The 15051-nt window shown below is 37.8% G+C and overlaps 1 protein-coding gene across 4 annotated transcripts in view; it reads left to right on the top strand.

Annotated features, from left to right (window-relative positions):
* Positions 1-15051, top strand: part of LOC139975192 (diacylglycerol kinase delta-like) — a 129813-nt gene that overhangs the window by 37345 nt on the left and 77417 nt on the right. For all 4 annotated transcript variants that reach the window (XM_071982879.1, XM_071982878.1, XM_071982880.1 and 1 more), the window contains exons 2-3: positions 2689-2736; positions 14272-14334. In XM_071982879.1, the coding sequence (XP_071838980.1) occupies positions 2689-2736; positions 14272-14334 (111 nt within the window). The remainder of the gene's footprint in view (positions 1-2688; positions 2737-14271; positions 14335-15051) is intronic.

Below are 15051 nucleotides of genomic sequence, written 5' to 3'. Positions count from 1 at the left end.
TTACAGTACACTGCCTCAGTCCTGCAAATAATGACTCTGTGCCCACCATACTGTCATCAATGCAGTGGCAGGCTTCTTGAACCAATAAATTTTGTTAATATCCCTGGTTTAAATCATTCATTGCCTTGCCCCTAACAATGTTGCCAATCACTTTCCCCACCCTAAGCTGATTGTCCCATTACTGTCATTAAACCAGTGACTAATAATGCTTTGTCTCATTATCTCATATTAAGTTATCAGTCCAGGTACCTACTGTACTGTACTTCCTGCACAATATCCCTGTCAATCTAGTGCTTGACCTTTGGCAGAACTTCGCCATGCAATTATACTTTTTCTTTTAAAGTCCAATCCCCACACCCCCCCCCCCTCATCCAACTGACATGTTTTTCCACTATAAGCTGTACAGAAATAAAATGACTTCCCCTGAATATAATTGGACATAACCTTGACTATTTATAGCTACAATTGAATATGCGTTGCATTCCAGACAGTCCACAATTTTTTTTAGCAGCTAAAAATTCAATATCATTGAAGTTGCAGATTAAAGATGTCTGAATTATGTACAGTGTGATTCATCTTCAGTAGCAAGAGCTCACAAGTGTCCGTCGCGTCGAAAGCCTCCGTATATATATACACGGCTGCCAATTTTATTCTCAAAGCAGAAAATTAACCACCTGATGCCAGTATTAATTCCACAGCTGATTAAAGAATGGTCCCAAAAAAGGCCCCAATGCAAAACCAAGCTTATACAAATTAAGTCACTTTAACTAGATCCTCTCGAACTGTCTGCTAGAAGATTCCACAAGCTGTTACAGCAAGTTGTGTTGACAAGTCCAAGTTGATACTCGCCAATTTTTTTTTATTTTATTGGGCTGCTGACTGATAGATTATTGATAGAAGCCCCTGTAATATTTGTCTCGGGTTTCTAACAGTTGACAGATACCGCCAATTTCCCGGCATGAGGTATATATTAAAATTGGCTATTGGTCTGCGGCAGGCCTGGATATATATCTTTCAGCTTAGCTCGGTCTGAGCAACGTTACTCCCTTCTCCTTAATAATGTTGGCTGTCGGCTGTTATTTGAGGCACAGAAGACGCCATCGCTGCAGTGTGTACGTTCGTAAAGATTGCATCTGTCGTCTCTGCGATATGGCCAAGGTTATAAAAGGTATACTTGATACGACATCGTGTAGATTTTCAAATAGGCTAATCAGATAACTGTAGAAACCGCAGAGAAATGACTGCCATAACTGGAGCAGGCAGAAGGGCTGCACATGGCAGCTGCCCTTGATATATACAATCACAATCTAAGGATTTAGTTTTTTCTCTCTCTCTAGATAAATTCTTTCTTGATGAGTCTCAATATTAAAGTCAGCAAAGACATATATACTCTTGCATGGCACTAAGTGCACAGTTTTAGCCGTATCTAATTAAGAGTATTAGTCACATGATGTGTAGTCACTGTATGTTTAGTAAGTTACTGTTTCCACTGAGTTTAGTATTAAGGAGAGAAAAAGGAGTTTGGAAATGATAAATAGTCAGAAAATAAAATGTTTTCGATTTTGATATCTGGCTATTCACTTGAAGCTTTTCTTTCGTCCGTCTCTAATCCTGATCATGATTAGTAGGAGAATACAGTTATTCTCTCAGTAGAAGTTTCGAGAAAAGTTACATTTCCTCTCATCCCCCACCCCCCCCCGAGTAGATGTATTCCACAGGTAAATAAAACATTCTCATAATTTTACTTCTGATGTCTCAAGTATTCCAATAATTTCAAGACCTTACAGTACTTCACTTTTCAAACTTTACAAACTATGACACTCTGAGATTCTTGCACAACCGACACATGTCTGGAGCAAATTCAGACAGTTGGTAACTTTTACTGACATAGCATTACATTTTATACCTAGTTATCAGCAGTCTCAGACAGTTGGTAACTGTTACTGACATAGCATTACATTTTATACCTAGTTATCAGCAGTCTCAGACAGTTGGTAACTGTTACTGACATAGCATTACATTTTATACCTACAGTAGTTATCAGCAGTCTCAGACAGTTGGTAACTGTCACTGACATAGCATTACATTTTATACCTAGTTATCAGCAGTCTCAGACAGTTGGTAACTGTTACTGACATAGCATTACATTTTATACCTAGTTATCAGCAGTCTCAGACAGTTGGTAACTGTTACTGACATAGCATTACATTTTATACCTAGTTATCAGCAGTCTCAGACAGTTGGTAACTGTTACTGACATAGCATTACATTTTCACACAGTTGGTAACTGTTACTGACATAGCATTACATTTTATACCTAGTTATCAGCAGTCTCAGACAGTTGGTAACTGTTACTGACATAGCATTACATTTTATACCTAGTTATCAGCAGTCTCAGACAGTTGGTAACTGTTACTGACATAGCATTACATTTTATACCTAGTTATCAGCAGTCTCAGACAGTTGGTAACTGTTACTGACATAGCATTACATTTTATACCTAGTTATCAGCAGTCTCAGACAGTTGGTAACTGTCACTGACATAGCATTACATTTTATACCTAGTTATCAGCAAACTTTCCAGCAGTCTATGCCCCTGCTCTCGCTACCATTCAAACTTTATTACAAAAAATGAATGAATTTTACCAATTTATTTATCTTTCACTTTCTTGTCTCCTTTCTTTTCAGACATGCATCAAAGAAGGTTACCTCATGAAACAAACAAGTTCATTTCAGGTGAGGAAAATAGACCCAAGATATTTTATTTTCTTTGGAGAGAGGTGAGATGAGGGGAATAATCATATAAAGTGTTTTGTGTACTGAGGCAAGAAGGCAGGTAACCCAGGACGCAGGTTGTAAAACCCACTCACAAGGGCAGTGTCAATGGCTAGTTTCGTATACTTCAGGGTATACGGGTCACACGGACACCTACGGCCCAGCGCGGGAAGGTTGCTGTAATAAATCAGCCTGACAGGAAATGTTTTGAACAATATTGCCATTCCACGTTATTTAAATTTATATCGTATGTTAGTTAGTAAACGTTTTCTTTCGTATGAATTTGACTTCAGTTCAGCGTTCCCTCTAATGTGCGGGATTCCCTCAACTGACTCAGTAATCCCGCAAAGAAAACATTTGTCTGCTGGAAATCCCTGCATCGTTTTCTTGCATTCGCGTTAAGTTTATACTCAATGCACAACGTATTCACTTCACTGTATAGAGAAAAAAACTGAAAATCAATAGAGAAATTACCAATTGTGTACGAAAAGTAAGTTGGTACACCTTTCAAATTTTACGAAAGATCGAGCAAAACTTCGAAAAATTCACGCGAATCTGGCATATCGTGCTAAATGCAACTAATGTCATGTAAACAAGGCTCTAGTACACACATTTATGAATAAACCGTAAGACCATATCTCATATCTGGTGTTCTACGGGGGAAAAAGAAAGTATTTTCTAGAATTTCCAAAAATAATATCCTACTATAGTTAAGTGTATAGCAAATAGCCTAACCACCTCGTCAGTTACGTATCACACGTAACTACAAAAACACAACTAATTGCATTTTGCGAAGTTGATGTTTCTACAAGAACATGGAAACAATATTTAGCATTTAGTGAATCATGCCAAGTGGCCTAAAACATGTGATTACAAGGGTTACTTTCATAAAGATGGCCATAGCTACGTATAGGGGCCTTGATATCGTGCTATGCTTGTATATTATGGACTGTGCCTCGTGTATCATGGGGAATAGATTGTTTTGTTCATGCAGAGGAGTCAGTTCGCTTGAGGTGTGTTTTACTTACCTAAATGTTACGGGGATATTTTACCTACTTTCCATGGAAGTCTAAGATAATATTTCGCATAACTTTACTGATCCTTTACTGACTGACCTAATTAATTCTAGAATGGAGCCAAAACAGTTTACTCCATGTAACGTTTCTTGGAAACGTGCCAAAAAATGTTAACAAACAGGTGTTAGACAGGGGATGAGCTCACAGTTGTTTGGGAAGGTACCTGGGAAAATTCGCAGCACATGTAGCCTACCGTAGTATTTAAGTAGGGTTAAACACTGCAGTTGTAAACTGATGTACGTGTATTCATTGTTTGGCAGTCTAGAAACGGGGCTTTGCCGAATGTTGTGTGTTTCATAATATCAGAAGTTTTGTAAGTTAAACTTTTTAAAGATTGTAAGACATTTTAAATCACTTTTCATTTGATAACATAATATTGCTACTCCGACTTGTCATTTTAAAATTTTCATCGTGACAATTTAAATTCCAAAATTTGTCATTATTTTGCATCTTCAACTGCGAATTTTTTTTTCGCCAGACACGCAAAATTTCCAAAATTTCCCAGGGTTTCACCCCTTGACCCCACGGGGCCCTAAGGCAGGCCCCCTGGACCCCTCGCCATTATGCTCGCACGCTACACGTGCTCGGCATGTTCGCTGCGCAAACACCGGCTGGAAATCCTCAGTTGTTTTTAGTGTGTTTGCAGGAAATTGAACAAGGTTTTCCAACACTATAGTCTACCTGTTACCCACAAGGTGATAATTTGCCCAACCTACGCGATGGTTATACGGAAAGTGTAAAGTGCAATACGTACTTACTTACTGCCCATTATGCCTCCTGGCACATAGGGCAGCGTAAAGTGCAATAAATCAGAGGAAAATGTAAGGCTTGCTATACTGTGCAAGTGCAGTTGGCTACGGAACATGTATGTACTGTACTGTACGTAACTGCAACTCACGTGTAAAGAAAGTTTCTTTAATATTTCTGGGCAAGTTTTTACGCCCAGGAAACAAATAAAATAAAAATTGTTGCCTGACTAGTGACAGGCAAGTAAAATTTAGATGGATTTGTCAAAGTTTGTTGTTGGCTATCACTTTTTAGCACTATCCATTTGGAATAATGAACCCAAGCAACTTGGTTTTCCATTCATGATTTTACTATTCTCGTGATAGCGTGATAGTGTAAATTTCAATCCCTGGTGTGTATATATCATTCTCTTCCCTTCGGCTTCCTTCTCCCCTCTTTCCCTCCACCCAGGGGCTTCCAGAGCCAGATTGGGGCCCTGGGACAATGATGTCACTTGGACCTCCACTTTTAAGTCTATAATAAAATGTATAGTACTTAAATGGGCATTTGTGAATACATTCATCTTTATCCTATATTAACCTAGCCCACCCCCCCCCCTAATTGACCCCAGGACTGTTGTCCTACCTGACCACTCTTCTCTATGCATGGGGATTGCCTCCACCCTTCTCGATGCACGGGGATTGCCTCCACTCTCCATTGCCACTGCTCGCTTTGCCAGTTCCTCAAATAAAAGAGCCAGCCATATTGATCACTGGAAATGACTCGCAGTGCTGTCAGAAATTTGGTGCAATCTTGAAATCATATCCCTTGACTGACCTATAAACTGGTTTTTTTTTTATGTAAATTACTGTACCTGCCCATCTAAATCTGCCGTTGTGATGTTTCATTTTGAGGCTCAGTACCTGTTCTAACAGCTGTTTCAGACGACTGAAGTGTTCTCACCATATGCTATCGTATAATCACTGTACTGCAGTTCATATGTACAGTTATACAGTTTTTGCCACTGTCTTTATTTCTTCCATACACTGACAATATAGTTTAATTTTTTATATAGTGGGAGGGGGGGGGGGAGGACCAGAAGGGGCATACAATTCCCATCAAGGACTCTTTTAAGAAAATAAATTTAATAAACATATTCAAATACCTGCTGTGCAATTCTTGAAACTCACCATTCAAAGCATCCTCATATGTGACATCCTGAATTCCTTTGCCTTATGCCACTTCTACAGTCGGTGTGTGGCGATATAGACACGTTCTCTAAATTGACACAGGATGTGTACAGCACCATAAGGATAATCAGTGAGTAATGGGTTCACTCTTAAAATATGAGCCTCTAATTTAGAATCCTGATTAAGAGTTAATGGCTCCTTCTGTTTACAGCGGTGATTAATTTGTTACTTAAAGCAACGCATTATTCTTTGTGGGCTTTAAGCTTTGATGCTCTGCCAATTACAGGAGCACTTAACACTTTTTGTGAGGCCAAATTTTTGCATACTTAAAAACATTTCTACAAGCTTAATATATTCAATCGAAAAGGCTTGTCATCCACGGTTGAAGTTCAGTTTCAAACAAACAACATTTGGAAACTTGGGGAATTTGAATTAATTAAGCTTTGTTTGTTGTATAAAGTTATAAATGTTGGAAAAACTATATGAAAGTGGATTGTAAGTATGCTACACTTGAAAAAAATCACCACATGTAACAGAGGCAAAGCTATTTTCCACACCTCATACAAGTGTAAGATGGTCAGCTCTTACATAAAGTTTTCTTTTGTACTATAGTTTTACTTGTTTATTAGTATTAGTGTACAGTGCTCATTGTACAGAGGGCTATGCATTTGTACAGTGTGTGTATTTATATGTTGCTTGTGGTGGTAAATGGAGGGGGATTAAGATTTCTCCTTCTGGGTTGCTAAGCAACTATCTTTGTTCTTCCTGGAAATTAGCCCTCACAGGAAATGGGGTCTGAGTATACTGTATATATTATAGGAACAAAGGAGTTTTGTGAGGGTATAGGGAGTCAGGGAGTTGGCCACAAGTATTGGAGCAAGACAGTTGCAAAAGAGAAGATATATATAGTTTTAATGCTGGATAGTTTGTTTTAAACCTTAATTTACAAAATCAAGTTACTGTAGTCCTTATTATTTCATGGAAGGAGTCATATTCACCTGACAGTCTGGGACACTATTTACTATAAAGAATATTATTTACTTAGAGGATATAATTTTACCATAAAGGATAATCCGGGACACCATTTGTTATAACTGACATTATTTTACCAAGGATATACACATTATTTTACTGGAGGATAGCCTGGGACTCTATTGCTTATTAATTAAAGGATACTATTTTGTTGGGATCAGACATTATACCATTTATCTGTTCAACTCTTTACCAATGTCGTGGAATACTGTATCTGATGTCGTGGAAGACCTGTACCTGATGTCACCAGCACGCCAACTCACCAGAACAGATTTATAAATTAAGTGTATTTACTTTACTTTTGGGTGCGCACCTCACTACTGTAAGTTGTTTTATTTAAGTCTTTGACTGGGCCCAGATCAGCTGTACTGTATATTGTTTGTTATTCATAATTATAATTTCTTTTGATCCAATCCAGTTGAGTTTTTTATTTTTTATGTGTCTTGCTCTGTGTTTGGTCTCCACACCAAACCCAGAGTTCTCTGATCAAGAAAACATTTATTTTCAGTGGCAAACACCCTTACACAAGTTTTACTATCTTTTTTCCTAACTCTTTAATATTAGCAGTGTCCATAAAATTGAAAATAAAATAAAAAATTATTTATATTCCAAGAGACAGTAATGAAACTCTTGTTGTGCTTGTTGTTGTTTTGGAGATCACCCTCCTTTTGTAAATAAAGTAGTGTGTAATGTTACATAAGATTTAATCACAATTAGTGATTGTTAATTGTCAGGGTGATGTTGCTTTAATTTGACAGTTGCCAGATGCATTTTATTAAATGTCTCCAACTTAAATATAACATACTACCAGGATTCTGTTTCTACCAGTGCATGATGCATCGATAATGCTTCCACGGCTAGTGTTACAGTAATAGTACCGTATTCATACAGGAAATCTTTATCATTAACTCATCTGCTTGTGATTGTTAATTGTCAGGGTGATGTTGCTTTAATTTGACAGTTGCCAGATGCATTTTATTAAATTTCTCCAACTTAAATATAACATACTACCGGGATTCTGTTTCTACCAATGCATGATGCATCGATAACGCTTCCACAGCTAGTGTTACAGTAATAGTACCGTATTCATACAGGAAATCTTTATCATTAACTCATCTGCTTGTGATGTTAATTGTCAGGGTGATGTTGCTTTAATTTGACAGTTGCCAGATGCATTTTATTAAATTTCTCCAACTTAAATATAACATACTACCAGGATTCTGTTTCTACCAGTGCATGATGCATTGATAACGCTTCCACGGCTAGTGTTAAAGTAATAGTACCGTATTCATACAGGAAATCTTTATTATTAACTCATCTGCTTGTGATGTTAATTGTCAGGGTGATGTTGCTTTAATTTGACAGTTGCCAGATGCATTTTATTAAATTTCTCCAACTTAAATATAACATACTACCAGGATTCTGTTTCTACCAGTGCATGATGCATCAATAACGCTTCCACTGCTACAGTGATACAGATGTAATAGTACCATATTTGTACAGAAAATCTTTAACATTAACTCATCTGCCACGGTAAGATCACCGTTGGCGATCGATATCAAAGCCAAATAATCGTTGGTAGCGATACAAATAATATAAAACAAAATACACTCTATGTCGCTGATCTGTATTGATTTCCATAGAGGTACGTTGTCACATACTGCTCGATTAGATTTTGGCTTCCTAATACAGACTGAGATACACTTAGTAGGTGCTGCAGTCGTTAATGTAATGAATAATCCACTAACTGAGTCGACTGTACAGTATATAGATACGATTCTCTAAACATTACTATCAAAATGCATCTTCTTCTTGGGGTTGCTAAGGACTGTCAGGTCAAATGTCATCTGTTGAAGTTGTTTTAAAAATAAAGAGAACTAATGTGTCAATTGCCACAAATTTAACAATCATTATTGAGTTACAATCGTTTGAGTGATGAAAAATAATTTAAAATTATATGGCAAATGTTTTAAGAAGATATGTGTTTTCATCCCTCCTCTCCTTCTCTCCTCTTTTCTGTCCTCCTTTCCTTCTCCTCCATCTCCTTCCTCCCTTGACTACAATACAAACGCTGATTATGAGTGAGTTATCATTATTACTATGCTGGACCTTAACTTAAAGGAGAAATAAACTCTGGGTTTTTGGAGCGTACATGCGGTAGGGGATATTTTTCTGATACCATTTATGAAATTACTAAGCAAAATATAGTTTCCCTGAATTTTACGCGAATTTTCCAATTATTTTTTTTTACCCATTTGAACAACGGCCATTTTGTGAAAATGAGTATTGAGGGCGCTTCAAAAGTGACGTACACCAGCCACATCGTAACTTCAAAACAATGAAGCTTTGCATACGAGTTATAGTCTATTCACACTATGTTCGAGCATCTTGCTTCGCTTATTTCACGGGTTGAAATGCCCGAATGCCAAGCCTTTGGTTGTGTTAACCGAAGAGGGGAAGAGGGAGCAGAAAAAGGAAAAAGATATTTCGTTATTCCAGATGCAATAAAATATCCGGAAAAGAGTGAACTTTCACTGAGGTGTACAGTACCTGTTCGTTATGTTCTCAGCAGCTGTAGGAAAAGGATTCTTCTTCTTGTACCTCAAGAAATTTACAAAACAGAGTTCTAAATGAACCTGCTGCAAAAATATCTGGGAGAATTCAGGTCTGTTGGTCAGACATTCTCCTGCGTTCAACAAAGCTTTTTCCGCGAACAATCCATAGCAGCATACCCTCCCATTGTCGCTTTCCAATGGCGAACAGAGTGCACACAGACACCATTCTTCGCAGTGGCTCGCGGAACCGGTATTCGTATCAGCAACGGAATTCGACCCAACATCACCAACAGTCGCGGACTGATTCTTTGCACAAACTCCTCCTCTCGATGTCTCAGTTCTTCCTCTGGATATTCTGGTTCGAAAAGATACGATTCCAATCCAAAGGCTTCCATTTTCTTTTTTGAAGATATTTGCTCGACAGTAAATTGGAGTGCAATGATGGACATAAAGTAACGCTATCGCTAGGACTGAGTACGGTTTTGCGTGTTGAAAGCAATAAGTTAAAAATCAAATCCTTGAAAAGAAGCCAAAATTTATATTTCTACTGATACTCGTTACAATAACAAATTTCACACACTTTTTAAGCATTTTTACAGATCAATAAAGACAAAAGATATTTTTTGATCGATATTTTATTCATTACTATTGTTGAAAGTACAACTCTAATTATTTTAGGGATTGGCAACGATTTTGTCTTGAAATACGCGATGCGGCTAGCTTTCGTCACGGTTCATCCGGGTACTGGCTCAATTCAAACAAAATGGCGCGACACATGAACTATATTCAAATCGTTTTTTCACCTCAAAGAAGGGATTTTTATGCTTTTCTTTTGCTTTTACTGGAAAGACCATCTGTCAAAACGTAAGAATGGATGCAAAAAAAACTAGGGTTTATTTCTCCTTTAATGTTCAAGTCTCTACGTCTGTCACGTACGATATTTCCTGAGTTACAGTATTGGCAGAAGGATTCAGTCCCCCCACATATCAAATCATATCATATCATCAATACACATATTCTCTAATTCATGTTCTTACCAGCCTGCGAGATTTCAATTTCATCACACTCCCTTGAATATCGATGATAAAGTTTTTCGGAGTGGATATTATAACATGACGACAATGAGGATGGAGGGTAATTCTCGTCAGCCGACTCAGATGAAATCAATTCCTAAAAATGTTTGTTCTGCAATAGAAGTGATCTTATCCTTGGGTATAGCTGATCTATTCGTGATCGGCTGAACCTTTCCTAGTTCCATGGTTATATGATGTCTCATGAGATAGAGTGGCCCACATATCCAAAGCGATTGCTGAGAAATTGACACGATAGCTGGTGATTAAAGCATTTGCGATGTTGGTGTTATCGTGATAACGTGAGTGCCAAAAGCGGAAGATATATAGGTCAGTGCAAAAATTGATAGGAAACGAAAGGGTCGTGTAAATTGAGCATTAGTTTTGTTTTTTCAACAGATAAAACTGTTAAAGTCCTCCTTTTGCCACCCTCCCCCCCCCACAGAGAAAACAAATTTGTAATTTTGAGTATTATTTGAAGGAGAGGTCTGATATTAAAAGTAAATAGTAGAATTCAAGAGAATTTTAATAATACAACCAAGAAAAGGAAGAGTTACTTTATTGCAAAGGAATGTAATTCTTAAATGTAGGTTTATAATAAAAAAAAATGCATGTTTCCTTTGGTTTTGGTCATGGTTTGTTTGGATTTGGTGGTAAAAATGCCAATACTATGCAGGTTAAATTGGTAGCTTAATTGACTGTTAGAATGGTGCAATAAATAGCGATACCTTGCTAAATCAAATATTTAAAAGGGGGTGTTTTCTTTGGCTCTATCAAACTGCTTAGTTTTATATAGAAAGTGACTTTTTTGACACATACTGTATAATTAATTGAAATTCTACAGTAGTAGGTCTTGTGGCCTACAGCACATGTTGAAAGTATTCTTCCCGACTTTTACTTTTCTTTCCTCCTGTCTTTCTTTTATTTTTTGTTATTTCTCCCAACCCCTTATTTTTTTTTTGGGGGGAGGGGATGAGATTTATCATTTTGTATGATAAGAAAGGATAGAAAGCATGGAGCAATGTATTCTTTTGTTTTAAGTCATGTGTGAGATAAACACTCCGACGGACGATGCTGTTTGCTCGTTTCGCACGGGACAGAGTTTCAGCAATTATCTACAAGTGATAAGAAAGAGAATTTTTTGAACATCGCTTGCTGTGAAAGACAAACAAACTTTGTTGATAATGTGCCTTTCCAGGACAGTCATTGTTTTCCCTCTTAATTGTCAGTGCCAAACTTTCCATTCCTTATCTCACATGACAGCTTTCTCATATTGCTTGTTTGAGAATTCCAGGTGACAAGTAAGAGATACTGTAAGGAGAGGTCCAACTTTTGTCAGTAGATTGTTCAGCGAGGCTCTCCCTTATCGTCTCCTGTCATCAGTGATTTATGAAGCCAAGGTTTCTAGAGTAAAACAGTTTTATGATCAGCGGTGTCAATGCGTAACCTCATTTTACTCGGTTGCATATACGGTAGTCAAGATTTACAAGTCATTTCTCTTCGCTTTGGCGTTATATTACAAACTGTGAAACAAGGAACGACAGTCTATGAAAATGGAGGAGGAGATAAAGAAAGTAATGTCCTTCCATGCCCTCTTCCATCTTCTTACCCCACTCCACCCCACCCAACCCACTCCCGCCAACCTCATCACTTCCCCTTAGTAAATTGCATTTCCCAGAATGTTCAGTTTGGTTTCACAAATCAACAAACTACTGTATATATCTTAGTAATCTGAATCATATGTGGAGTATAACTCAATTTACTTTGTTCCTCCCTTACCTGTCTCCCCACAACCTTAGCACCTGTTCTACCGTGCCTATAATGTCTTGGTAACCCTTTAACACTGTGCGCCCTCTATGACCGGCTCCCAGTCATTGCCCTTCCTTCTCATGCTACCTTTTTAAGTGCATGCATGCCTTTTCTTCGATCGGGTGCTAAGGTTGTGAGGAGACAGGTAAGCTCGTCACTGGTAGATATCCAAACCAGTAAGCTTTGGAATAACTGCTGTATGAACATAGCAATTTATCAACTAAGACGGCCCGTAATTGATGTAGTGTAATAATAGTCATACTCCAAAGTATCAATATTTTCAAATCTTTGCCTTATAATACGAAAGTGAAACATTGATGCATTGACTCATATGTTGAATCATTCCCACATTTAACTCTTTAGCAGAAAAAAACAAAAGGTCTGGGAGAGTGTCTCTTAATTATTGCGGTTAATTGCAAGTTACTATTACGTCATTTGTGATAGGTCTCAGTGGAAAACCTGCCCGCCATACAACTGACTCAATAACTACTCTACTGAAAAGAACAGAAAAGAGTAACAGATGTTGTTCCTCAAATTTTGATCACACTAAATTAATTGCTCTACCAAAAGTAATTATATATCAAATATTGGATATGCTCCGTCATCTGTTAACTCATTTTGGTCATCCTACTATATATAGGTGGCAGTATACTGCTTTTGCCAGACCATTTATCCCTCCAAAGCTTCTCGAAGACGTTCATTGTTTAGACGTGGCGATGTGTAGACCTATCAAATTATCGATGCTTTTTCAATTAAGTGGTATATGCAGTATACATGTATGACTGAAGTATTGGACGGCTTGAATGAAGTTTGTGTTAATAAAGAAACTACTGGAGGAGCTAGATATTAGTTTCTAGTATATTCTTTCATAGCTCCCTCTATGATTTTTGTTTTGGTCTTACATTTTTAATTGTTTTTAACATCAATTTACACATAATTTATAGGTGGTTTAAAAAAAAAACCTCCAGTCTACAACCCATCCTATCCCCCCCCCACCCCTATCCCATTTCATCCTGTCCCACCCATCCATATTTTTGTAATCCCTTGTCAAAAATATGCACCTATCGCATATATATTCCATCCCATTCATATACCCTTGTCCCAACTCCTTTTCTCCCAACTTTCTCCCCATTTCTCCCAACTCCTTGTCCCAACTCCAACTTGCAAGTGCACTTACATATCGTTTTCTTGAAAGCAGATTTAAACTCTCTGTAGAAGGTAAAAACGAGAAGAATATTTTTTTTCTTCTTTTTACAATGCATATAGTTTCAGATACTTTTTCTGTTTACAAGCTGTTTGTTTGGAAAAGTGATGCAAAATTTGGGGACGCTTTAAAAAATATAGAAAAGATCAGTCAAATATCAAAAGTAAGAAGCAATTTTCATATGGCTTACTTTTTTAGTAACACCTGTTGGTTGTTTTCTAGATCGTCATATCGATAAATAAATGTTGCCTACTGGCAAGCTCCATCAGCCGCCCGATCAGTACACGTGGGTTTTGGTTGATGGTTTTGGTTTATGGATGATATTTTTGGTTGTTTGGGTCTTCAGATAGGGAATGCAAAAGCAAAGGGGCCATAATGATTGCATTTGAATGTCGCATTCATTATACCATTAGATAAGTTTTCGACCATTTTGGGGGAACTTTAGACCCCCAGAAGTTTGCTCATATGGACAAAGCACTCTCCAGTGTTACTACCTCGGCATTGGGAATGTGTCATATTTTGTTTTTGTTTTTCGTGGATTTTTAGGGAGAACGCAATGGTATACTCAAAAGTCTGCGCTGCTAAAACCTTACAAGTAACAGGTATAAATGCAAACGAACCATCTGGGAAGCGATCCTCACCTTTTGTGAGTTTATCATAATCCTTTGCACGTCCGTGGAGTTAATGTTGGACAGGAGATTGAAAGACCACGTACATCCGTCGATGTGGAAGTCTGAATGGCTACGGTTTGTGTGAACTATAAATGGCTAACAGTTTCGAAGCTTGTCAAAATGTTTTCTACAAATCTGTTTTTTCTTTTCATTTTTTCTTCAGAGGTGGCGGAGACGTTACTTCAAGTTGAAAGGCTCAAAGCTTTACTATGCAAAAGAGAGCAATGTAAGTCCATTTTGTGAATTGATCGTCTTGATGACTTGTGGTATCAATTAAAGGTGTTAGGACGATCCCCTCCACCCCACCCCCTCCAAATCCAAACCCCCAGTTGTTTGCATTTTTGCAGGTTTCCATCCATATTCATAATGAGAAACTTTCCAATGCTGAAATGCTACATGTACTTGAAAATTTCTTTAAATAATAAAATTCCATCGGAAACCAGTCATTCGTTCGTTCGATTTTTATAGGCAGCAATAATGGAAAGTAGAATGAACTGCCTTGCTTCGAACAACCTTGATATTCCAGCTAAAATCCTGTCGTAGATCCGGTCGAATCTGACTGTAAAGAAGTCGTGAAGGATGTGCATTTCCAGAGGGTAATGAATGTAAAATGAAGTTGAGAATTTTTCATCCCAAATTCTGAGTCAGTGCCTCACTTTGTTGTGCTCTTGCTTTTTCACCCACTTACATATCTCCCAATCTTATATCAAATTCTTACTGTCCCAGAAGTCTTTGGAGTGGGGGGGGGGAGTTGGGTGGGGCAGATTGAAAAGTTTTCCAATAATGTGCGCTGAGATGACGTACAGTTGTGAAGCGTGTTTCAATATCCGGTTCTTGAAATGCATTTGACAAGTTGGTCGAGGGGTGAACTAAAAGCTCACGACAGGTTTTGATGACTTGAAAGACTGGTCAGCCTTTTATTACTAGACAGTCTGAAACAGAG

The sequence above is a fragment of the Apostichopus japonicus genome, chromosome 10 (genome assembly GCF_037975245.1).
Source record: "Apostichopus japonicus isolate 1M-3 chromosome 10, ASM3797524v1, whole genome shotgun sequence".
In the NCBI taxonomy this organism is placed as follows: Eukaryota; Metazoa; Echinodermata; class Holothuroidea; order Aspidochirotida; family Stichopodidae; genus Apostichopus; species Apostichopus japonicus.
Note: the sequence above shows the minus strand (reverse complement) of the source record. Positions and strands in the feature narration are given on the sequence as shown.